General features: G+C 47.7%; 6 protein-coding genes and 1 non-coding gene across 7 annotated transcripts; 5 read left to right on the top strand and 2 right to left on the bottom strand.

Annotated features, from left to right (window-relative positions):
* Window positions 1–4,025: 4,025 nt before the first annotated feature.
* PPTG_07508 (hypothetical protein) lies at window positions 4,026–4,670 on the bottom strand (the record flags this gene model as incomplete). Its single annotated transcript, XM_008901783.1, has 1 exon — window positions 4,026–4,670. One exon carries the CDS (start codon window positions 4,668–4,670, stop codon window positions 4,026–4,028), a length of 645 nt encoding a protein of 214 aa, XP_008900031.1.
* A 551-nt stretch (window positions 4,671–5,221) lies between these two features.
* Window positions 5,222–6,121, bottom strand: PPTG_07507 (hypothetical protein; the record flags this gene model as incomplete). The annotated part of the gene is made up of 1 exon (XM_008901782.1): window positions 5,222–6,121. The coding sequence occupies one exon, from the start codon at window positions 6,119–6,121 to the stop codon at window positions 5,222–5,224; it is 900 nt and encodes a 299-aa protein (XP_008900030.1).
* A 6,226-nt stretch (window positions 6,122–12,347) lies between these two features.
* PPTG_07506 (hypothetical protein) lies at window positions 12,348–12,728 on the top strand (the record flags this gene model as incomplete). The annotated part of the gene is made up of 1 exon (XM_008901781.1): window positions 12,348–12,728. One exon carries the CDS (start codon window positions 12,348–12,350, stop codon window positions 12,726–12,728), a length of 381 nt encoding a protein of 126 aa, XP_008900029.1.
* A 557-nt stretch (window positions 12,729–13,285) lies between these two features.
* Window positions 13,286–17,593, top strand: PPTG_07505 (hypothetical protein; the record flags this gene model as incomplete). The annotated part of the gene is made up of 13 exons (XM_008901780.1): window positions 13,286–13,386; window positions 13,450–13,518; window positions 13,643–14,055; window positions 14,141–14,264; window positions 14,331–14,828; window positions 14,905–15,151; window positions 15,303–15,329; window positions 15,395–15,536; window positions 15,604–15,716; window positions 15,863–15,985; window positions 16,053–16,070; window positions 16,158–16,406; window positions 17,381–17,593. 13 exons carry the CDS (start codon window positions 13,286–13,288, stop codon window positions 17,591–17,593), a joined length of 2,337 nt encoding a protein of 778 aa, XP_008900028.1.
* A 1,037-nt stretch (window positions 17,594–18,630) lies between these two features.
* On the top strand, window positions 18,631–19,659 carry PPTG_07504 (hypothetical protein; the record flags this gene model as incomplete). Its single annotated transcript, XM_008901779.1, has 3 exons — window positions 18,631–19,116; window positions 19,157–19,176; window positions 19,371–19,659. 3 exons carry the CDS (start codon window positions 18,631–18,633, stop codon window positions 19,657–19,659), a joined length of 795 nt encoding a protein of 264 aa, XP_008900027.1.
* A 1,089-nt stretch (window positions 19,660–20,748) lies between these two features.
* On the top strand, window positions 20,749–21,150 carry PPTG_07503 (hypothetical protein; the record flags this gene model as incomplete). Its single annotated transcript, XM_008901778.1, has 2 exons — window positions 20,749–20,769; window positions 20,857–21,150. 2 exons carry the CDS (start codon window positions 20,749–20,751, stop codon window positions 21,148–21,150), a joined length of 315 nt encoding a protein of 104 aa, XP_008900026.1.
* A 4,127-nt stretch (window positions 21,151–25,277) lies between these two features.
* PPTG_20534 lies at window positions 25,278–25,350 on the top strand. Its single transcript has one exon. It is a non-coding gene; the product is annotated as a tRNA-Arg (tRNA).
* Window positions 25,351–25,483: the final 133 nt, after the last annotated feature.

The following is a 25,483-nucleotide window of genomic DNA, read 5'->3' as shown; positions in this document are numbered from 1 at the left end:
ATTCTGCTTGAGTCCCCAGTGATGGCTGGATATAGCAGAAAACCTGCAAGTCAAAAACCAGTTTCCTTGGGACTCCCGATAGAACTGGAGAACAACTTTGTCTAGGTGGACATAGGGAGATCACGGGTCAAAAAGGTCTTACCGAGAAGGGCTGCGATCACATTACGCTGTAGAAGGAGGAAAATGGCTGCATTGATACGTAGCGGCCTATGAGGCATCAGAGAGAACGTAGAAAAGGACACGGATCGTTTAACAACGGGAGCTTTTATAATGAGCGGGACTTAGTGTTTGAAGCGCATCCCAAGTTGCATAGAATACCCTGGTCAATTCCCGACTCGGTGGCTAATCGACAAATGGAGAAAGCGCTATTTCCCCCAACCATTCCGGCGAGATAAGGGCGAGATCGCTCACGGAGTACCACGTTTGGGTAGCCTACCACCTCGCAGCCTGTCAGCTCACCCTGTACTTTGAAGGCCAACAAATGGACAATAGTTGCAGAAAGTTACTCCAATGTCGAGCGCAGAAAGAAAGTGTGGCTCATATTATTTAGGCATGCCTGTGTGTGCAAGAGTTTTGGGGTTATTAATCAGTCGTTTGGCGGCAGGAACTCCAGACGCAGAATATTGGGAGATTCTAGGCGAGCTGCGTGGCACGAAAAACACCTCGAATATCAAGAAATATCAAATCGTTGCATTAGGACAACTTCGTCAATGATGCTAAGCTGTATGTACAAGCCTGGAAGTGAATATGATGGAAAATGAGCTCCTACTGCTTAACTACGTTGTTGATTCAGAGAAATACTGTCATACATAAAAGCAAGAAACGTCGGTTTGACCTCCTTCTAGAAAGGGGGGGGAGGCCAGCTGCGGGGCGTAGCGAAAAAAAAATGACGGCAATACTGTAGGTCTTTATGTAAAATATTTCGCGAAGGAAGCCGGTGCTTCCTGGTGAACTTAAAATCTTTTGGTATTCTAGCTTAGAAGTTCCCATTCACTAGTACCACGGCCTGTCGGCTACGTAGTGGCTTCGTAACTCCTCGCTTCCTATTACCAGCATGGCAGCGCATGGGATGCAATACCCAATGAATGGGAATAGGTTTGCCTTCGAGTGACTTCTCACTTCATTGCCCCGCCCAGCCTTGACCAGTCATGTTTGCTTTCGCGACTTACGCTTTCCTTGCTTTGGTGGCGGCCACTCTGACGGCCTCGACTTTGGCTTGATGTATTCCTCAACACATTTGCTGGACTGTTTGTCATTCGTAGCTATCGCAAATTGTGTTGATAGCACCAGTATATCTTTGCTCAGCTGAAGTGCGGACTTCCACGAGTCTTCGATTGGCTCGATTCCTTTCCACCTGACCAATACCTCAAAATCATGTTTCTCCTTGCTTCAAGATTTCTCTTTAGCTCTGACACCGTTAAAACACGACCTTGTGCAGCAATGTGGTGACGGGTCTCATGTGCAAACATGTAAGGAGGCAAAGTGATTCAAAGACTGAAAGGGGGGGGGGGGTATTGAACCGGTGAACGAAATGGTGCACTACGTTTTGACTATCTCTGGGTGACAGCTTCGCTGTAGACCGCTACCTGTTAGTCCTAAAGGACGAGGCGACGCACTTCACAGAGCTTGCCGCCTATCCTAGCCAGACCAGTGCAGAAGTCGTGAAGGCGATACTTGCGTGGCATAGCAGATGTGGAATTCCAGGGGTCTCGGAGCCGGTTCCAAAATGAGGTTATGTTATCTGTGTATGCGCCTGAAGACGCGTTATGAATTTTCGGACAGCTTACTGTCCTTGGATAAACAAAAGCGCGGAGAGAGCTAACTGCGACATTAAACAAGTTCTACGAGTGCTTTGTTTAGAGTACATGGGCGAACCGCATGACTGGAATCGCTACTCATGCAGAATATTTAGTACAGAGTAAGTTTGAGGTTGACGACACACGTCCTCCCAGCCAATTACTTAGCATGTGAAGTATCGAGACAGTGTCTCGATACTTGTCTCGGAGACAGGTTTTGGATGAAGCAGGAGCTATTCACACGAAAGTTGTATGAGGTGCCACCAATATTTGATTCTTTATCTGCTGCTTCTAAATACTGTTTTCAGAGTTTTGGATGCGGTTTTCACCTACCCCATTGTGTACTAAACTTTAGTACTAAAGGCAGACCTCCACTACAACACGTTTGTGGCGTTCTTTTGCTTTGCCTTGAGGATCGCGACCAATTCTTCAAAACTTGCATGACATTCCGAGACTTGAATTGTCGCGTGAGGATCGATCCGCACTGAATTTACAGTAGAATTACTTCAATTCCGTATATATCATGTATTTTTCATGGTTTGAGCTATGCTCTCGCTTCGTGATGTGCTGGTGCGAGACTATGTTGATGAAGTACTGTGCATCGTACCTACACTAGTAATTTTATTATAATTTCTAGCGAAGAGCTAAAAGAGAGGTCGATTAGCGTTTTTGTCCAAGTATCACGTGCCCCTTGGGTCATACGTAAGGAATATGCAGGGCGATTCTTGGCCCACCTCTCGCGTGTCTAGCACTAAAGCCGCGATGTTAGAGAGGAAAGTCTAATGAAGCGACAATTCTAATGTAGATGATAGATTCATGAATATTACAGCTCTGGAAAGTCTGTAGTGTGGCGATATATGATCAGCAGTACTTTTTGGCGTGTAACGATGATGTAAGTGAATTCACATTACTGAAAGATGCTGCTATTCTCAGTTCTTCTCAATATTTCCTGGGGCGGTTCTTTGGATGAATCGCCCTCAACTCGCCCAGCGTGTACAATCCCGTATGCCGCCCCGTTTAAGCACGAAACAAGATCTGACACGTGGCAAGAACAGACTTGGTGGCTTCTACTAATGACTTGGAATTTTATGTGGGCGATTGTCCTCACGCGCCTCAAAAAGACCCAAATTGGCGGAATTCACAATATCTGCAACAAGAAACAGGCTTCTTATGACCGAGAGGTAGAGTTTTTCAATCAACCGTGATTAAACTATATACGAGGATTATCCTCTATGGTTTTTGAGAAGGTCATTCTAGTAAAATAAAATTATTCCGAAGAACCTCTGAAGTTTTAAATAAATGTGTGCCTGCAAGCTCGGAAGGATTGCCACAATGATGGAACTTTCTACGCCGATGCACCTCCTGCACCAGCATCGCAACTGCAACATCTACGAGTCGATCCGGCACTGTCGAAGTTCCTCTTGTGCAATATGAGTTTCAACTTGAATACGCTTGATTTAACTTTGGATTAGTACGAAATGGGGACTCAGTCTGGCAAAGGAAATAAAGGTAAATAATATTTACCTTTATTATGCAGAGCAAGACGCCTACCGGGCTGGTGTTAGTGATAATACAGCCAGTCCACGGCAATGGCTTGTGAGAATTTAGCGCTAGGATTGTTTCACTGTGCGGCGATCTATACCGACAGAATACAGTTGGCACCCTATCGCGTTGTCACCACGAAAAGCGTATTTCACATTATTTCTAATCGGCTTACAATGTACCAGGCATGGACCCTGCTTCTAATTACAAACGTAGGAAAATGGAAGGTCACTCTCGTCTCCAGAGAAAACATGGGCTCCTAGTACTTTGGCTGTCTGAGGCATTTCACCAAAAGCAAATCTATTTGACCCAAGGCATGATTTCGACAAAAAACACAATGAAAAGAAATAAAATCTAAAGCATGTATGTTATTCGTGTTCACATTGCGAAACCTGGATGGCATGTATTGATGCCGATGTGTGCATGGTCCCCCATTGTTATCATGCGGCGGTTTATGTAAAACGATTCGATCCTCCAGATCTGTAAACGTAGGAAACGAAGGCAGATCATATACAGATTTGCGACCGAAATAACGAAGATAATGGGACATTCGAGGTATTCAGTTCACCGATGCACTGTCTACAGATGGAGATTCGTAGAAGGCTGGACAGTGCCGGTTCCTCCATTTAACGTGTTGAAATCGACCGAAGACCGCTGCTCAGTCGAAGGAGACTGTTGTTGTTGTTGCTACTGCTGCTGCTGCTGATGGTGGTCGTTTTGCTGTTCATTCGACGGAGCCTGAGTCGGTTGTTTGTTGTCACCGGGAGCTGGAGCAGGGGCCCATTGTTGCTGACTCGAAGGAGGCGCTGGAGTTGGTTTCGGGTTGTTTGCGGGAGCCGGCGTCCATTGCTGCTGGCTTGGAGGGGGAGCTGTCGTGGGTTGCGGGTTGTTCGAAGGCTCCTGGGTCCACTGTTGCTCGGGCGAAGGTGCTTGAGGAGATTGTTGCTCGGGCGATGGGGCCTGATTATCCTTTTGGTCGGGCGACGGAGACTTGTTTTCCTTTTGTTCGGGGTTTGGCGACTCGTTTTTCTTTTCCTCGTTATTAGGATTCTCGTTTTCCTTCTGCTCGGTGTTTGGTGTCTCATTTTTCTTTTGGTCTGGTGACGGAGATCCGTTGTCCTTGTTATCAGTCTTTGAAGCCTCGGTCACCTTTTGCTCGGTCGAGGGCGATTGCTGGTCAGTTGGAGATGCATTTGCCGCTGAAGACTGCCCCTTGTCCTTTTCCGCTGAAGAACCCTGGGTGGTAGACGTATCCGAAGTCTGCGAGCTTGTCTGTGATCCCTGCGTTTGAGTTGTCGATCCGCCACCTCCTGAGAGAGGAACGCAGCTCATTAAAAGGCAAAACTTAGTAATTTCGGAAACAACACTATTGAGCCTATGGTGAATGCCAGAAAAACGCTCGACATACCGTAGACCTGCCACATTGTATCAAGTTTCAAATTAGACACCATTGTCAAGGGACCTTTCAAAAAGCAAGTCTACTTGTTCCGTGGAATAAATTCTATCAAGTACGAAAGGATATCACGATAAACTACCTGATCTTAAACAGATTCGTCTGTATAACCAGCACCGGGGCCCCAAGCAGAATGGCAAAAGCCCACCGGTATATTAACAGCCAGTTGTTATTAATAGTAGCAATAGTTACTCGCGTCCAACACGTGGCAGACATCGTTGATTGCGTGCGGTTTTGTTTATGGCACTGAATTTAGAACATGTTCTTGAAATTTATCAGACGAAAATGGTGGAAGGTAACCACATTGGCTACAAGGAGGTGACAGGATAGACAAGATCAACTTTGTTGAGTGACTTCATCAACGTAAACTCCTTGTGTTCTGCAACTCGCAGCTTCCAAGCAGTCTTGTGCACGGATTGGCATTGGACTTTTAAACGACCGAGATTTTCTTGCGGAGACGACGAGCAGGAGCGTTGCACTTCGTGTCCTGTGCCTCCGACGATGGAACTTCGGTCGTCTGCGCCTCAGTTGACGGGGTCTTCTCTGCCGGGTTTTCATCAGCTGGAGCTGGTGTAGCTTGAGTCGCAGGAGCTTCCGGAGTCTTTTCCCCATTTGAAGAGTTTTTCTTTGACTGCGTTTCCGGTGAAGGAGCCTCCAGCGCTTGTTCCTCCGTTCTTGAACCAGTAGTCGACTTAACAGGCGCCTCAGGGGTTTTCTGTTCAGCGCCAGATCCACCAGTCGACGCTTGCGTTTGCGTCGCTGAGCCGCTTCCTTGCAGAGGAACACAGTTAACGTACGCCTGCCATTGCGCATTCTGGAACCCCAGCCAGTAGATTGTCAGTGTGCATTTGCCGTTGCACGACGAGAAGTCGACGGGCATCTCCGACATCTTTTCCGAGCCGTCGGGACCACCTGGAAAGTCTTCCTCACAGTTGTCACCGTGAAGAACCATCTTGTCGTCAATGTAAAGCTCGCACGGACCAACGTGAGTGAAGCCTCCACCGCCGTTGCCCCACCATTTAACCTTTCCGTCCGCGGGGATCGGCTTAGGGTCCACGTCCGTGCGTGTATAGCCGCATTTCTTGTCCTTGACCATGTCCAGCACGACATCCTTCACACTCATGCCTTTCTCCTTGGCCATGGTCTTAAACTTGCCGACTTGGTCACCACCAGATCCGATGTCCCAGTAGTTGTCAATCATCGTGACCCATTCGACGGTAGGTGCTCCATCTTCGAACGTCGCTGGAGGTTCCTTGAGATTGCCGTGGGCATCGGCGGTCGGGGCGAAAGCTAGCAGGGTGATAGCAGATAGAACAGCTCCAACCAGCATCGTCGTATTGGCGGTAGACTAGAAATTGGAAAGTGAGCTAATGCTGACAGCACTGAATAATTTCGATGGGATCACGACGTTTTGAGCCCTGTCAAACAGCGAAACACAGTGTGCGTAGATGATGCATGGTTCAATCGTCTGTTTAGCAGGAATGCTCAACGATGTGCTCTTGGACAAAACCCGGACCGGTGGATGGTGTAAAAGTTGTAAACCGTGTAGACGTTACTCTAAGCCAGCGCTGCGTTCAGATCATATTTTAGACAGAAATATACGCCTTTATTGGATTTACTGTTATTGAAAATACCGCAGATGAGTTAGTATGGCCATTTTCGGATAGCGTAACAATAATACCACCTCCGATTAAGTTTAGATAATATGATCATTTTACGATAGCGTCCACGGTAACACGCCAGTTTAAAAGAGATTTCTGAAGTGTCAGTTTTGATTTATCATATCAGCGTTCCGAAGATATTTAACACCTTCTTCTTAACATAAAACTACAGAGTTTCTCAATATGAGTATGTTGTGTCCTGTATAGTTTGAGTTAATCGACCCATACGATAAAAAGTTATCAAATGGCTACACGTTTTAGCGCTTTTACTATCATTTTGAACCCTTTCATTTCTGTACCGATTTTACATTTGTTTTTAAAGATACTGGCAGTACGCACCACAGTTATAAACTCTTGCTACGCACGAAGACGCTCTGAAACTTAGCTAGAAACATAATTAAGTATGCCACTAGGAGAATACAATCCCGCACCCTCGTCACACTGTGCCTGTGTGGTACACCAGGAAAGGAAGCACGACCCAATTGAGGGAAATCGGATAATGATATTGTTTGTTGTTTAAGTATTGTTGTAGGGGAAAGCACCGCAAGCCTCAAAACCCCCGAGATGTCTTCTGACTGTGTAGACACAGCCACTCATAGAGCGTGCACGCATGCACGAGTAGTTCTTAGCACGCTCGTATTACTCTCAGCAAAACTCTCTTTCTCCATCAGTCAGTGACAACAATGGTCAACCACCACTCCTTCACTCATGGTACTCGACCATAATTTCTCGTGAGCCAGTTAGAACAGCCAAAGTGACCATCGACCGCAGTCAGATGCTCGTAGCCGCCGTGGAACTATTTCTGGTCATATAATGTACGGGGTCTTCTATGTGGGGTTTATCCTATACAAATTTGATATTTGAATTAAGACAAGCTAACAAATAAGTGGTCGGTAGTATTGCGTTTTCAGCTGTGTCAATGGCCTAACCCATATTTTCGCGTTTGTTCTCGATTGGATTGTGTTCCTCCACGCTGTCGTGGTGGCAGTAGGAGTCAGTAACACGTATCGACATGACAACATGTACTCGTTCATTATAAACTAATTTTAATCGGAAACACAGCCTCTCAAAGAGTGACAATAGAGATTTGGAATATCGTTAATTTCAGGAATGTGCACCACACCAGCCGCCTGTACGTGATTCTTTGGTCTAGCCCTTGTCCGACGCGGCAGCCGACCTGTCACGGTTACAGAGCACAGTGCTGTCATGTTGATCGAGTTCATCTTTGAAAGTGAAACTAAAATCTGCTGCAGAATTCTTGCACTATCAATAGACCAGTGGGGATGCGCTACTATTGCATAAGGAATTATCTCGTTTTCGCACGTTATAATCCTACACACAGCTTTCGCTTGACACTATCAATACTGTAATTCGTCATACCGGTGGAGAAACGTATTTGCTTCATACATGTCTGCTTCTTGTAGTTGGCATAGCGCATTGTGCAAACGCTTGATGGACTTCACGTGAGTCAGCGGTGGGGTTGACTTCGCCTGGTGGTAGGCTTTGTGCACAATGTAGCAATTGACAATAGCTATGTCAATTAAGCCCAACACGAGCCCCCCTGTAGGTTTTTCGAAACGTAACCAATCTTTGAATTGGATAAGCTGCAAGCGTAACTGATCATTAACGTCGACCCCCCCCCCCCCCCCCACACACACACACACACACACACCATGAACTTGTGATAGTCTTTAATGACTCGGGGTCGACGACTTCATGTTCTTCACCACATTTATCACGCTGAACAGCGCGATGGTGCTCTACGCTTTCACCAGTAGCTAGGAAGTGTAATGGTTTCGAATCACACCAACAAATTGTGTGCATGATATGTATCTGCGTCAACTCCACAATCTTGCACGAGCCTCTATCAACGCTCGCTGGATTTTTCATTCTCTTGTCGTAAATATCTTTGCAAAATCCGAGTCGACTCGTCATAATCATCCCAACACTGTAAAAGCCCATCACCAGTAGCTGGATGTCTAGCGAGCCTGAGGTGTAAAATAGATCAACGACAATGCGCCGTCTTTCAAGAGACGGCACGTCACCAAACCCAGCTCTCAGGTTCCGCACTACAGCAGCAGGCCCATCTTTCTTGTCCATAGTGTTGCTGTCACTTGCGTGTTCCTTTTTGCCGCACTAGACCTCGCACCGGCATATATGCATCATTCAAATCCCGAATCTTTGTTAGTCTCCTGCATAATGCAAGATAAGAAAAATCTAGAGCCAAAACTTGGGACCCGGGTGATGGCCCGGGGGATTCGCAGTTCGACTATTTTTTGAAGTTTTTTTCGATTTTTCTTCACAATATTAACATCTTTTTAGAACTACAACGAGGTAATTGCACATGTGACTTACTACGATCTGTTGTGTGAAAATGACAGGCTATGCGCCTCGAATCATCGCACTGTTACAGGCTTAGCCCAATGTAGAGGCGTACTGTACGACCGAAACCACCCGCTAGCGCATAGCTTCAGACGAAAAGGAGTGATCGAGAAAAAACACATCATACACGTACCATTCGCGCAGCCTAAGTGAAAGTTCTCATACAGCCCTTTCGTCGATAGCTTCAGAAACACACCACCGTGCTCCAGTCGTGTCGGTCGAGTACGCAATATACCCTGCAATATGGCGTTGTCTCGGCTTAGTTCGTCAATTAAACTTTTTAATTGCAGCAATAAAGATTCAGTGTTCTCTCAGGTGCATCATCCACCTGCCCTTTGCATGCTCTCCTTATTGTCTAGAACCCTTCCATCCATCATGTCCGCAATTTCATTGATCTTGCAGCGCCAAACATCATTTTTCTTACAATTCGTTACAATCACGGGTGCATCACTTTACACCACTTCGTGCTACTTGGCATAGTAACAATAGCAACTATATTAGTGATCGTAAATGGCCCATGCTGATTTGGATATTACTTCCTTATGCGCGACGTGATGCCCGTGTTCTTGATCATCGCACACCCTTCCACGTGATTCCCCTTGAGCCACTCAGTGGCCACAGACCAGAGAACAACCAATTTTGGAGTCCACGATCGTACCGTTCTCGTCCGCTTGGACCTGTAACTTCATCACGTCGCTACAGGCGAGTGCGCGCAACAAGGCCAGCGCCCACGTCCTTCACAGATCATCCGGAGCGTCAGGGGTCGACTCCCTGGACTCTTAACCCTAAGGTCGATCGAATGTCATTCCACGACATCTGCTCAGTGAAGCATATGGAACGTCGCTCGAATGTTGTTCCATGACATTCATAAACAGTGGGCATACGACAGTTCTTCGAACTGCGAACAAAATATCTTATGCATTACGCAGTGTGCGCACAACATGAAGAGCTTGGTGCCCCACCTATGAGGTTTTGCCATCATATCCACCATCATCTTGATGAAACCGCTGCGGCTTGGAAGAATAACCTCGTCAAATGGTAGCTCGGCAGGAGGATCGTATCCTTCACGAAATGTCTTCTGAAGGAAATCAACGGCTTTGAGGATCTTCCACACGCGATCCGTCTTGGCTCTTGGGTCATCATTGTCATTGAAATACAGACGGCTGTCGCGAAGACGTAACAGAACTGAATCCACCACGAAATATTGCACCATCGTCGGTAGTCTTCCATGGTTAGCAAGTTTTTCACAGTTTGGAGCTATAGAACGCGCGATCAGTAGCCCCATTGAGCGACACAGATCATGGTGCATGATGGGAGCGAAGGATTGCAGTTGCTGATGTATGCCACGCTTGGTTTTGTTCTTCATGTCTGGTTTGAGTCGGAATTTGTTTATGTGGGGCTTGTAAGCGTCCTCCACACGTTGGGCCATCCTATCGCGTTGGTTCTTGTTAGAGCATATGGCTATGGGCTGCGACAACCCCACGGGAAGAAAGTAGAAGAATGATGCCACAGGTGAGCCGCCAGGACGCATAACTTCAGGTGCAGGTCCAGCGTAGCCTTGCTAAAACTTAGGGTAGTTTGCTTGGTTGTCGACAGCGGCGTACGCTTGCTGAAGCGTTGCATAAATATCTGGTTGTTGTACAGGCCGCCACCCCGTTTCCAAAAAGTTTCTGAGTACGTCTTTCATTGGCTTTCCATCGAGAACGGCATCGCGACCTCCCATCTCCTTCATGAATCTCTCGGCAAGTGAAATCTCCAGGCGGTTTTGCTTAGAATTGGATTCTGATGGGCATTCATTGACTAATACAGATCCAGTCTCTGCCACATTCGATAGTAAATCGCCATCTGCTGCCTGGACCCCGAATCATGTGCTCCATATTCCGATTGTGCATCGTCACACCGCGCTGTGTTCAAATTGTCGGTAGTATCAGCTTGAATATCTGCCAATAAAAGTACAAATACAATTGTTAGATAACTAGCATATTCACCTAAACTGCATATGTATGATTGCTAAGTTGCATATCATCAACGTACCGTTTCCTTCACCTTCACATGCAGAGTACGCACTGGCGACGTCATCGTCACTTCCAACTACTGTGGTGTAGTAATTCCCATGGCAACTCTAGCTACTAGTGTAGGTAGGATAAACCCACAACAATACGTCCACCAGAACGGTAAACGATGGTTCGGGCGTGATCTGAAGACGCAGACTCAGCACTTACACCGGGAAAGACTGGACCCGCAAATCGCTTATATAGGCCAACCAGTAAAATTAAGAGCACTCTACTAGCACGAGCAAAGCTAGTAACGTGTTATGAATCCTCGTGGTCTCAACAGCGAAAAAGGTACCAAGCACGGGTAAACCTTTTACGAGGGCACCGAGTGTTCAACACTCGACTGGAAGAATATATGGGAGGCACCTCGCTCTCCCCAACACGTGCAAATAGGCACAATAAAGCCGTCACGTAAACTTCCCATACATAATTGGCCAAATACACGCACTCTCTTGGCCTTGCCGGGTGAACCCTCGCTAGTAAGCTTCGAGTCCACCAACAGGCATAACACACCCAAACAAGCTTATCCAGACGCTTACCTTGAAACCGGACCTCGCTCGTGTGCTTGAGTGGAAATTCTGTTCTGTTATTCGTTATACCCTTTCGGGCTCTTCCCAATATGCAATCCTAATCGTGTATACAAATATCAAGTGAACTATGACCTGTTATGGATCGCTACACGTGCCAACAGTTACCTCAGCTCCTTCTCAGGTCTCTGCCGAGCGTTCAACTGCTAGTCGCACCCATCGAAGAGTCGCCCAAACCGTCACCGAGTTGTAGTACCGTAGTCCGTCGGTTCTTGACCGCTGAATGTGAATCCAGCTTCACCGATACGAACCACCCGACTTGAGTGACATCTTGGTCATAGTCGGACCCGACGAACGTTCAGTAGCGATGTATCCTTGGTCACCTTGTATCGTGATCACCACCTGTCGCATGACCGAGAGTTCGTGGCTTGAGCAACTTGAATGTAGCCACTTCAGCGATTACTTGGAAATCACTGAACCACAACTGCCCCTGTCGCAATGGAAGCCACGCCATTGGTGCCCGTTGTGAGATTGCATCATTCTGCAAGTCTCTTTCGCCGTGCAGCCATGTCTCGTAGTGAGTCCCGTCCTTGTGGCGCTTTCCACCAGATTTTACATCGCCCGCACGAAGCAATCATGCCACACCGACGACGTGATCCTGCGGGCTTAACCCCCCCCCCCCCAACGCCCAAACGTTGTGTCTGACAGCATGAATCATGTTGTACATCCAGCATGTTTGTATAGGGATTGGCTCGGAAAATGGCCAAAATATAGTGAAATCAAGTATAAGCAAATCATGGACAAAACCGCTGCACAAGGGCAAATGCACAGGGGTAGGTACATTCGATATAGAAACAGTGCATGTATAAGCCCCCCACTGGTGGCTGACATTCCACCAACCCCTCATTTCGAAAGATTCTACGAGGAGCAAAATGGCGCACAAGGAGACGCGAAGCAAGCATCAGCGCTTCCTGCAGCGCCTTGAAGGACTTAGCAGCGAAGACCGTCAGCGTATACAGAAGGAGCACGTCGCGTATATGAATGGAGAGCGATCCATGGATGCCAATTTTGGGGAAAGCGAGACTGCAGCTCTGTCTGCTGTTCGCTCGTCGCAGCGGGCTCCTCGTTCAACGCCCCGGTCGCCTATGGGGAAAGAATTAGCGTACCTGAAGGCCAAGAAGCGCCTTATTTCGGAGCAACGTAGCGCTGTGGCCGCTAAGACCGTGGCAGGAAGTGGCCGGAAGGCGCTAGTGGCAAGGAAGTCCAAGGACGATGATGAGGATTACATCCCTGCTGAAGATGACGTGGACTAGGACATCGAGAGCGACGTGGTGGTGAAGGCGACGGCGCCAAAGAAGAAGGTAGCTTCGAAGAAGACCGGTGAATTAGCGGAAGCCGGTTGCTGCGTCAAAGCAGCCGAAAATGACGAGGAAGCCAAGTGCGGCGATGCTGGCGAAGGAGAAGGCGAAGGCGGAGAAGAATGCTGCAGCGAGGAAGCGGTGTTAGGCCGCAGCTGCATTGAAAGTGGAGGGAGCGTCAGCACGGAGCGGGGCGCGGAGAAGAATATCTGAGAATGTGACGGGGTCACACAGCACCTTGTGCAGAGGAAGTTTATTTCCTCTAGAGTATACAAACTCTAAGTGAACGACCGTTCACGTGTCCCTGGTCTGAAGGGGACGAAGTACTCACTTGAGGGTACGATTAAGACTGAATGTATTTATAGGTAAACTTAGCTTGTTATCTAATACAAACTATAAGTTACCTATACTGAATCTAGGTAGATATGCAATGATTGGCTCCTAGAGCCCCTGGTACCATGTACCAGGTATCTCAAGAGTGACTGGGCACTCTTCATGTAACTTGGGTACACATGGGTTCGTATCCCGTTACAGAGAAGGAAGCTGAGCGTGAGAAGACTCGTCCAGTTCCGATTCCGAAGACTTCGAGAAACGTGGATGCATTGATGTCGTGGTAAGGTATGTTGTCATGTTGTATGATACTCCACGTACTCACATTATGTTGTGTTTCATGTAGTTCGATCCAACGTGATCAACCTCCCACCTCGCATTTGCCGTCAGATACAACATCTCGAAACGAAGTCAGGTACAGCATGTTGCGAGATACAGCATGTATTCGGTCTGTGTACATGTTGTATAAAGCAGCATTCAGCAGATACAGCATGACATAGTTGCTAATTTGTATTTACTTTGTATTGATGTGCATATAGCAACGAAGCCTCGGTTGCGCCGTCCTCTCATATTCCCAGTTCAATTGAGGCAATACCGGTGTCCTGCACTCCTGAAGATGTGGCATTTGAAGTGCTGGATTCAGATTGTGATGACACTGAAACTGAAATTTGTTTCGTTGACGATGACGAAGAATTGGAACGTGCGAAGGCGTCTACAAGAGCGGAAGAAGATGAAGAGCTGGATGACAACAGAGACAACAGCGATGATGATTCGGACGCGCCTGTTGCACCACTCCAGAACGAGGATCTGGAACACGTTGAGTTGTCCACTGGTGTTGGAGATGGCGGGCACGTGCGTCGCAGTTGGAACGTTCTGGAGAAAGAAGACATGGTGGGGTTTGCGAAGAGCGAATCCAACATGAGCGATCTGCGATCTGATGGATGGATACTCGGTACGTTTCCACGGGGTCTGACATGTCGTATCATACAGCATGTTTCTGATTGAGAGATGTTGTATCGTTCTCCTTTAGACCCCAGAGGACTTTCCTCCTGATTCTCGATATCCAGGTCTTTACGCTCGAAGTTACGGACCCACGGATGAAGTCATCGCTCTAGCGGATTCACCGCTGCAATTGTTCCTGTTCTTTATGCCGAAAGACCTGTGGAGGAAAGTGGCACGAGAATCAAACATATATTTTCTGTAGAATTTGACACTTCGTGTGAATAGCATGTTCGAGAATCAAAGAACACCAGGCAAGACATCCAAGGAGGACTTTATGGATAGAGAGTCGAGGAAAGATGATATTCAGCCTCACGAGATCATCCATGTGCTGGGTTTGTTGATGGCTCGAATGCTGAACCCGCATCGTCGCCGCTTTCGCGACCATTGGTGCACAAAGTCTGTTGGGGCCGTACCGCGAGGAACTTTCAATGGCTACATGCCTCGACACCGCTTCGAACATGTCATGGCCAACATCCATTTAACAAACAACGCAGACACACGTGTTTCCAGCGACCGAGCCTGGAAAATACGGTCGGTCGTGGACACATTGCAGGAAATCTTCCCCCGGGGATACAGTACACCACCCGTAATCTCTTTTGACGAAGGGATTATTCCATCTCGGAATCGCAGCAATTCTACGCGGCATTACTTGAGGGCGAAGCCGCACAAGTGGGGAACGAAGTTGTTCCTAACATGCTGCGCGGAAACTGCATACTGTATCCGGTACAAATTGCGAGTTGAACATGTTGTATCTGACGGGTTGTTAGTAACTGTATTTGTTGTATGTTCCAACATGTAGACTTGAAGTATACTGCGGAAAAGCCCAACATACTGAAGAATGTGGAAATGTTCCTGAAAGCGTACGCTATGCTGATCCAAATACAGGTCCATCGGCTGTGATTCGAAACCTGGAAGCCGTGCTGCCTGCTCCACAAGACAGCGTGCACCATTTGGACGTGACAGACAGGTTCTATACTTCGGTCCAGCTCGCACTTCAGCTACTCCGACGCAACGTGTACAGTATTGGGACGATACAAGCTGATAGAGTGGGGTATCCTCTTGAAATTGTCGAGAAAAACCGCGATCGCCCGAAAAGCATTCCACACGGGACAACAATAATGGCTGTCGCGAAGATATGTTCTCTCATGACAGGAATGATGTGGTGGTACCGAAAACCGGTCCAATTTCTTGGAACAGGCTCCAGCCGAGCAATGGAAACATGCAGTAAGTTGGGGTGATTTTATTGTTCCTATATTATGTCGATGCTAACTGCTGTTTGTGATGTGAAGTGCGACGTACCAAACAAAGCAGAGGAAGGCGAACTGCGGTCCCTTGCCCATCCATGGTGCGCGATTATCATCGGTGGATGGGCGGGGTTGACATTCACGACCAACTGCGTCTCCAGAGATACTCGCTGCAACTCCAAACATGGTGCAAGAAGTATAGAAAAGTATCTTTTTGGGGCTTGTGGACGTCGCGATTGTAAATGCTTATATAGTGTTCAGGGAAGGGCAGAAGAGATTTGATGCGAGGCCAGTGTCTCATGCTGAGTCCATGCTTGAACTCCACGCCGAAATTATGCAAATGACCGAAGCCGACTTCTCCGATCGGGTATGTTTTCCTGTTGTATGCACTACATGTTGTATATCACTCGTATCTCTTCCAGCAGAACCATGTTGTATTCATCACATGCTGTATCTGAATTATATGTTGTATCAATACGGCCTGTTCTAATGCGAAGACGTGCATGCCTGTAGGAAACACCTGATCCCGAGACCACCGTCGAACTTACTCCACAGTCGACTGCACACGAGCCGCTGGAATCCCCCGACTACCAAGTTGTCAATGGCGTGCTCAAGCGACGGGAGCGCCAATGCAAGGTTGTTCGCTTCTAAAGCGCCGCATTGGAGCACGCCAAGCGACGAAGTATTACTGTGCCGGTTGCAGCAAATCGGAGTAAGCTCAGTACGCGTGTGCATTGCAAACTTGCCATGGTATTCAACTGCGCTAATTTGTGTTTGCTATTTTGTAGGACATACTTGTGCAACAAAGTATGGAAACATAATTCCGGCAGCAAAACGACCTGCTTTCAGATTTGGCACTACAAATGGAAAAATCGAATTAAGCGGCCGCAGCGCGGCTGCGGCCGCGATATCCAGAACAGGGAAGCAGGAAGAGGGCGTCCGGGTGGCACAACTGAAAAACGGAAGCGACGCAACGACTAGAGGGACGGGGAACACTAAGAAGATTCGGACGAAGGAGTTGTCCAAGGTGATGATGCAGCTGCTGATGGGGACGCGGGTGAGGGCGCGGCTGATGGCGGCCATGGCGACAGCGCGAAAAATGAGGAATCGTAAGTGAGAACATGTAAGCTGGAGGCTAGCCTATGTTGAGTGAAGCTAGCGAAGCACTTGATGAGTCCCCCAATACATTCCGCTCTCTGTTCACATGCTCCGTCTCTAGATAAAAAGTGCACTTGACATACTGTGAACACGTTGCCGGATACAGCATTAGTCACTTACTAATGCTGTACATACAACATGATTGACGTGTTGTAGAGCGGACACATGTCGCGTTTTGCATAGACCGGGCTCGTACTTAAGTGAGACCATAGTAAAATCAAATTAATCTTGTCTCTAACATGCTGTATCGTACAACATGATTGAAAATAAGAAGATGGGGCCAAAAACGCCGTGGGCGTTGGGGGGTTAAGGGGTAGGTCTTACTATCCTGGTTCCCGATCATTGTTCGGTTCTTCATCACATCTTATCCAACATCAGAAACTTTGGCCGGACGACCCCGATCGCTCGGCTGAGTATCCACCGCTTGCAACGAACGCTGCCAAGAAAAACGCTTCTTCCGATGGATCCTGTGCTTGCTCCAGCAACTGCTGCTTCAGTACCTGCTACACCCTCGGCTTTTTTTTCATAGCTCCGCCAGCTGACGCTGAACCTCCAGAGCCGTTCACCATGGAGTCACTCCGCGATTTCCTCGCGGAGTCGATCAACGCTACGGTGGATACAACTCTTGCTGCATCTGACGCTGATGGTTCGACACTAAGTTCAGCTCAGTATCTCACCCCATCTTCAAAGCGACGTCCACACCTAGCACCGCCTGAACGATGCTCTCGGTTTCGACCAAGTGTTGGCGGCGCTACAGCCTCTCCCCGATATTTTACCCAATCTTCCGCGCGCGGTGAGCTTACCACTCAACTCATCGCATCTCGAGAAGAAGATACTGATGCCAGATGTCTATTCGTCCCCGTTTAACTCCAGGCCGAGTCTTTGGAGACTCTTATTAACCTGTCAACGGCTGAGATCAACGAGGTCTGCCGGGAGGTTAAGCACCTCAAGCAAACCGTCATTGACGCCATGGACAAGCAGATCGAGAGGGAGTACGGGGTCTTCAAGGCGACAGTTAGTGCCAACACCAGAGACACCACGGTGTTTAATCTGCTACAACATCATAATTCCAAATACTACATGTGAGAGACGAGGCCAAGGACCTCTTTGGCGGATTATGCTCTATGATGAACATCACAAAGGTACGCAAGGCACAGACGTTGCAAACTGTGGTGGAATGGTGCTCATGTTTTTGAGAGCTATAGGCAAAGCGTTACTATCCCGGCACTTTTGCGCTTTCTACGACTGCGATATCTACGGAATCGCCTTTCTTAGTTTGTCCTGTTAATGCTGAATGAAAACGGTCCTCGTCTAGTTTTTCTCTGTGAGACCCGACATTGACATTTTATAGAGCTACATGAAACCAAGAAGAGCACCTTTATTTTATTCTTTTTGAGTATATAACAATATAACGATCCATCATAATCGAGAAGCGGCTTGATAGATATTCAGGAGTATGTATTTAGCCAGCTCCGGTGTCTAAGGCAATTTAAAGAGGGCAGTTGTTCTCTTACCTACTGGCATCGAGGCTGTTAACACGAAGCTGTGTCTAAGCAAATCCTGCATAAAATCAGGCGCTACTCGGAATGAACGGGGGTAGGCTTGTTTAGATAGAGACAGGTCTTTATCCTCTGTCGAAACTAGTGGATACAAGCACTGCCCTTATTTGGGAAGAAGAGAATAAGAAACCTCAGCAGGATAGTCGTGGAGAAGCCCACCGCACGTGAGACGCGTAGTGAGAGGCAGCGCATCCATGAGCGTTTGGCTGGACAGATCATCGAAGAGCGGAAGCGGCTGCTCAAGAAGCATCAAGACTTCCTTGCAGGAAGGCGACAGGAAGGCGCCAATTTCGGAGACGATACGGCACCGCTGCGACCTCCATCATCTCGAGCGCCCATGACTAAGGACCTCGCCTATCTGCGCGCGCAGAAGTGGGGGTGTCGGAGCAGTGCCGCGACGTTGCTGCGAAGACGGTGGCCAGATTGGAGAAGGGCTCTGTGAAGCGGATGGCAAAGGACGACGCCGGTCACTTCATCCCTGAGGAGGATCATGACCACCCCGAAAACTACCACGAGGAGGAGGAGGTAGAAACGACGGTGGTGGCCAAGTGCCAGTAGGCTTTGATGAAGAACGGCAAGTGCAAGAGCAAAGCAACCAAGACCTACGGGAAGAAGACCAGCACAGCGCGACCAAAGCCCGCAGCGAAGGCCACGACAGCTCTGAAGACTCTGAATATGAAAAAACCAAGGATGCCAACCTCTGTAAAGATTGCAAAGGAGAAAGGGAAGGCGGCGAGGGTAGCTGCTTTCGGCGAGAATCGTTGTGCAGCTTCTGGCGCTGCGGAAGTGGATGAAATTGCTGTCATGACAGAAGCGCGCAATCGACATGATGAGATAGCTGACACAAAGACGAAAAAGAAGAAGAAAATCAGGACAATCCAGAACACATCGAGCGCCACGCCTCCAACAACGACGACGCCTTTCACGTCAAATGCACTGAAGACAACCATTGTCACTGGGCCACACAAGAAGAAGCGGAAGCCGGTGCCATCTTTACCACTTCCCGACGACGAGAACTCTATCAAGCTCATTGTGTCCGCAATCACCAAGGTACAGCATGGGCTATGATGTCTCATACTACATGATCCAGTGTCTCACTACTTCTTCCATGTAGGTATGTACAACGTGAACATGATCCAGCTTGTACTTGCAACGTGATAACACGTTGTCGCCTACAGCATATGGTGACGTACAACCTATATATTCCACCCACAAATATCACCTCTTACAACATGTGGAGTCACCAGCATGATTTGAAGTATGGATTCTAACGCTTGTGAATTATGAAATGCAATTTGAATTAGAATCGGCGACAACCGTGCGGGCACTCCACCGTCTACTATTCCTTCTGAGGTATTGAGGAGATGCTGGGTGCAGAAAACGATGAGTACGATAACCTCGGCCGTGAAGACACCGAAACCGAGTTCTGCTCTTGCGACGATGATGCGGAAAGTGAGCGCTGGGAACAAGAAGATCGAAGTGACGAAAAAGTGGACTGAAGCGATGAGGAAATGGATGGCCATACTGGCAATGAGACGACTTCACAAGAACAAGGTGTTGCTGCAGCAGACGCTAACGCTGTCGGTGAAGTAGTATGTGCGGAGAGTGGCGACGAAGTACAACCAAGCAGACCGTGAAATCTACTATACAAGGCAACGATGATAGACTTTGCAAAGGATAACTGCAATATGGCCGAGATGCGGGCAAGTGGGTGGACATGCAGTATGTGGTGCAGTGATTTCCAAGTAATCGCTGAAGTGGCTACATTCAAGTTGCTCAAGCCACGAACTCTCGGTCATGCGACAGGTGGTGATCACGATACAAGGTGACCAAGGATACATCGCTACTGAACGTTCGTCGGGTCCGACTATGACCAAGATGCCACTCAAGTCGGGTGGTTCGTATCGGTGAAGCTGGATTCACATTCAGCGGTCAAGAACCGACGGACTACGGTACTACGACTCGGTGACGGTTCGAGCGACTCTTCGGTGGGTGCGACTAGCAGTTGAACGCTCGACGGAGACATGAGAAGGCACAAGGACAGTTGAGGTAACTGTTGGCACGTGTAGCGATCCATAACGGATCATAGTTCACTTGATATTTGTATACATGATTAGGATTGCATATTAGGAAGAGCCCGAAAGGGCATAACGAATAACAGAACAGAATTTCCACTCAAGCACACGAGCGAGGTCCGGCTTCAAGGTAAGCGTCTGGATAAGCTTGTTTGGGTGTGTTATGCCTGTCGGTGGACTCGAAGCTTACTAGCGAGGGTTCATCCGGCAAGGCCAAGTGGGTGGGTGTATTGGCCGATTATATATCGGAAGTTTACGTGACGGCTTTATTGTGCCTATTTGCACGTGTTGGGGAGAGCGAGGTGCCTCCCATATATTCTTCCAGTCGAGTGTTGAACACTCGGTGCCCTCGTAAAAGGTTTACCCGTGCTTGGTACCTTTTTCGCTGTTGAGACCACGAGGATTCATAACACGTTACTAGCTTTGCTCGTGCTAGTAGAGTGCTCTTAATTTTACTGGTTGGCCTATATAAGCGATTTGCGGGTCCAGTCTTTCCCGGTGTAAGTGCTGAGTCTGCGTCTTCAGATCACGCCCGAACCATCGTTTACCGTTCTGGTGGACGTATTGTTGTGGGTTTATCCTACCTACACTAGTAGCTAGAGTTGCCATGGGAATTACTACACCACAAGTACGTGGAAGCAAAAAAAATATTAAGTGTATTGAGGCTGTATGATGCAACATGTGCTAACTATGACGATGTTGTATGCATATCCAGACGATCATACTACCGCAGGCAGATTATCATGGACTTTACTCTGACGAGCACGGACCGACGGACGAGGTTATTGCAATGGCTGTATCACCATTGAAGCTGTCCCTAAATTTCATACCCAATACTTTGTGGCAGCAAGTGGCCCTGGACCGATATTTTGCACAGAACTTGACTTCCCGTGTGAACAAAATGTTTGGCAAGCAGAAAACGCCTGGAAAGAAGACAAAGAAGATGTTCATGATGCAGGAAGCACGAAAGCCGGACATCAAGCCCCACGAGATTTTGCGCTTGATTTGACTGTTACTGGCACGCATGATAAAATCCCCACCGCCACCGTTTCCGTGACCACTGGTCATCAGCAACGAAAGGGGCTGTATCAAGGGGAATATTTTCGGATTTTATGTCGTTCAACAGTTTCGAGCAAATCATGGCTAATCTACATTTCTCAGATAACGCAGACGTATAGAGCGTGGAAAATTCGCTCCGTAATCGACACGCTGCAGGAAACGTTCCCTCGTGGATACAAGGTACCACCCATCCTCTCCTTCGACGAAGGGATTTTACCATCTCGCAACCGGAATAACCCGACACGGCAGTACCTCAAGCCAAAGCCGCACAAGTTGGGTACAAAACTGTTCCTGACATGCTGTTCAGAGACAGCATACTGACCTCAGGTACGATGATGCGAGTCCTCTAAAGGTCCCACAGTTATTTCTTTTAAGTTCAACATGTTGTATCTTACTGTATTGCATCATGCTATCACTGCCAACATTTAGACTTGAGGTTTATTGCGGTAAGGCTGAATACACAGCTGAAGCGGGGAATCCACCAAAAAGTCTGCTCTCAGCTAATCTAACACGGAACCCGCTGCTGCTATTCGAAACCTTGAAGCTGTTCTGAATCCTACTCACGACAAGGTATGCTACTTAGTTGTCACTGATCGGTTTTACACGTCGGGTCTAATTCGGATTTCAGTTGTTGCACTGCAACGTGTATAGTATGGTACAGTACTGGGAGACAAAGTTGAGCATCCACAAGAAATCATGGAGAAAGACCGAATCACCCAAAGAGCCTATCCCATGGAACAGTACGAATGGCTGTCGCAACATTGTTCACTCATGAGTGGGTTAGTGTGGTGGGACCGAAACTGGTGCAGTTCTTTGCCGCCGGGGCATGCCGAGAAATGAAACCTGCAGTACGTTGCTATAATTGCAGCTGAGTTAATGGTCACTAACTATTTATGTTGTGCGTCTTGCGTAGATCTGCGTTCGCGAGGCGGCTGGGATAGGTGGAATGTTATACCTTGCCCTTCTATGGTACGCGATTACCACAAGTGGATGGGCGGAGTTGATATTCACGATCAACTTCGTCTCCAGCGCTACTCAATTCGACTGCGAACCTGGTGCAAGACGAACTACAAGTCAATATTCATGGGGCTACTGGGTGTGGCTATCGCGAACGTGTACATTGTCTTCAGGGACGCCCAGAAGAGAAGCGATGCGAAGCCAACCACACATGCTGATTTTTTTTACTGGAGCTGCATGCTGAGATGCTAAAGATGACCGATAGGGATTTCGAAGAATGCGACGTCTACATGTTCTACCTGGCACATGCTGTCTATTTGACTTCTAGATTTGAACGCTGTGCGCTCAGATATGAGTTGTATGTTACACATGTTGTATGCTAAAAGTTTGATATGTGTTGATTAATTTTGTGGCTAGACTGATACGACTAAAACAAGCGACTCTGGAGGACTTGCTCCGCTGAGCACGAGCCACGCGAGAATCCTGACTACCAGGTTGTGAACGGTGTTCGTAAGCGTCGTCAACGTCAATGTAACGTGTGCTCGAATCGTAAGCGCCATATCGGACAGCGCCGCGGCACAAAGTACTACTGCGAAGGCTGCAGCAAGTCAGATCAAGCTCGGTACGTGTATTTATACTGATGAGTGTGTTGAGCGTCAAACTAATCGTGAAACATCCAGGACGTAACTCTGCAATACGGTGTGCCCTCACTACCCAGGGAACACAATGACGTGTTTCCAGATTTTGGTACTAAAAGTTAGATAGCTGAAACAAGCGGTCACACCCACGATGCGGCCGCGGCATTCAGAACCGAGCGTCCGGAGCAAGCGCTGGAGACAGAGCTACAGGGGAACGCAAGCGCCGAGCTCGATGCATAGACGACGAGAGAGATGAGGAAGAGGAAGTAGGAGAGAGCCCCGAACCAAGCTATGCTGGAAGTGATGATGAGATCAGTTCTGTGCATGAATGCAAGACTGGCTAGGTGGAAGGACTAGTTTTGACGAGGGGGGTAGTAAGCACTACAAGGCTACGATGCGTGCATTTTATATTTGAATACACTTACTTCGTCTTTTAGATTTGGGTAATGACCGTGCATACTTCACTATATTACTTGCTTTGTCTAATCTCTTGATAAAAAGGCCACTCGGACAACCCTCCAAAATCGACATCATGACGTCAGATACAGCATGTGAGGAGTCGGCATGTTGTACATCCAATGTTAACAAGGATTTGAATAGGGCTCGCGTGTCACTTTTTTCAAAAACGGTACACGTACTTAATCGAGACCATAGTAAAACTGATAAAGGTCACGGATCTTGGAGGACGTAGGGCTTGTAGGAAGCGAAGGGAGGAGTCACCACTCGGGGAAGAAGACCGGAGCGAAGACCACTTGAGGGGAAGAAGGAAGATTCTGAAGTGATTGATTTATCGGAGCTTACACTACTCTCACTACCTAGTCTGCATCCAATCGTTGGGGTCATCCAATCACCAACACTCTGCACTCGTCCAATCATCCTACTCGTCTAATCACTAGTGGCGTAATCAACGTATCATAATCATCGCGGGATCGTGTTGGACAGGTTCGGGAACCGGTATATACCGTCAGGAACCGGTAACCCTCAATAGGGCAGGCACGAAACTGAACCAACTAGCACTGCCACAAGTATTAGCGCCAGCAAAAAAGGATGTTGTCAAAGTCCAATAAAGTTGTTTCGCAGACGAGTAGAGCTACAAAAATGAATGGTATCTCAGATAACTCGTCTAACCAGTTTTTTTTTTCTTCATTTTCTTCTTTTTAGTTTTCTAACGCAGTTATGGATCAGCCCTCACTTTGTTGCACCTGATATTCTAGCACAATTCAAGATGGTTGATGCTAAAATTAAAATCAAACCTTACGTCGCTCGTACGATATCTATCCTATAGCCGCAAAAAAGCTGACAGCACTGATATCTACATCGACCTGAGTAAATCAGGATATACTTCACAAAGCCGACACCTCTGCGGTCGAAGTATAATTGCTTGGAAGACGATGTGGGGGTGGGAATTGACGGGCTCGGTGTCTATTCTGTCGAGACGTTGGAGACAATGGTAAAATTGCACAAGGGGATGAAGGTGGTTACACTTGTGAGAAAACTGTCACTTGGATTAACTCAATTGATTTTGCACTTTCTCTACCTTCGTGAGTCCAGGACAAGCAGATGCCAGCTTTGCTGGCAAAGCTCAAACCCACCCCTCTCGTCTCGTTACGGGTGTGCACTTAATTCTATACACAAGTCGATCAATTCAGCTGATTAGACTGTGCATGTTTCCGTTTTTGATTCAGGCTGAAGTGCTAAATAAATATTGTCAGCAGACCCAAGTCGATGAAGTTACAATTAGCGTCGTAATGGGCAAGCTGTTTAAGATGAGGAAGAACGCCATGGTGACTGATCCCGGCGCCATAGAGCCTGACGTTAGCGCACTCACGGTAGCGTCACTGACTGAACTAGAGTGCAGAACTATGACGGATCCGCTTTCAAGTATGTATGTCCTATGGTGCCGACATACGGGGTTACGGCGTATACGATGACCACGGATCAAATGATGACACGATCTGCCTCCTCCAATCAGACTAAATAACGCGTAGCATAACTAAATCAAAACCTACAAATAAACCGAGGCGTGATGTCGTCTCATACCACCCGCTCCACAGCCAACCGAAATTGGTTTTAGATCGCATTGTTGCGTTGCCCTTCCCTTTGCATAGGCTCCATTTCCTTCCTAGTCCGTTACTTGCCAGCAAAGCTTGCGAGTGTGCTATATTGAATTTTTTCAACGTGTCATCGCGATCCTAGCCAAGTCTCCTCCTCTGCGACTTGCTATTGCTGTTGGAGACCCACCGCTCTCGTTGCTCTTGAAGAATCGCTTGTAGCAATTCTTGACTTCGTGAAGGACATCCATAGTAGAGTAGTAAGTAGTAGTAAACGTGTTCTCGCGTTCATTACTCTAGGGTCGTCCATAGTAGAACCTCCGTTGAAAATCCTAAACACCAGCACTAGCAACGTTAATCACTAAAGATGTCTCGGAATGTCCAGCCAAATATTGATTTAGTATTAATATTTGCACTAATCCATTCAAGGTGCTCGCGTGGCCCAATGGATACGGCGCTGCCCTCCTAAGGCAGAGATTGCGGGTTCAAGTCCCGCCGTGAGTAAAATTTGTTAGTTGCGTTTTTGCTCTCCATACATCCGTTGATTTTTGCTAAGGCCATGGCGAGATTGGTCGCTTGACTCAGGGTACGTTGATCAACAACAGTGAGGTGGAATACTTTGCGATGACATGACTAA

Source organism: Phytophthora parasitica (genome assembly GCF_000247585.1).
Source record: "Phytophthora parasitica INRA-310 unplaced genomic scaffold supercont2.12, whole genome shotgun sequence".
NCBI lineage: Eukaryota > Oomycota > Peronosporomycetes > Peronosporales > Peronosporaceae > Phytophthora > Phytophthora nicotianae.
Note: the sequence above shows the minus strand (reverse complement) of the source record. Positions and strands in the feature narration are given on the sequence as shown.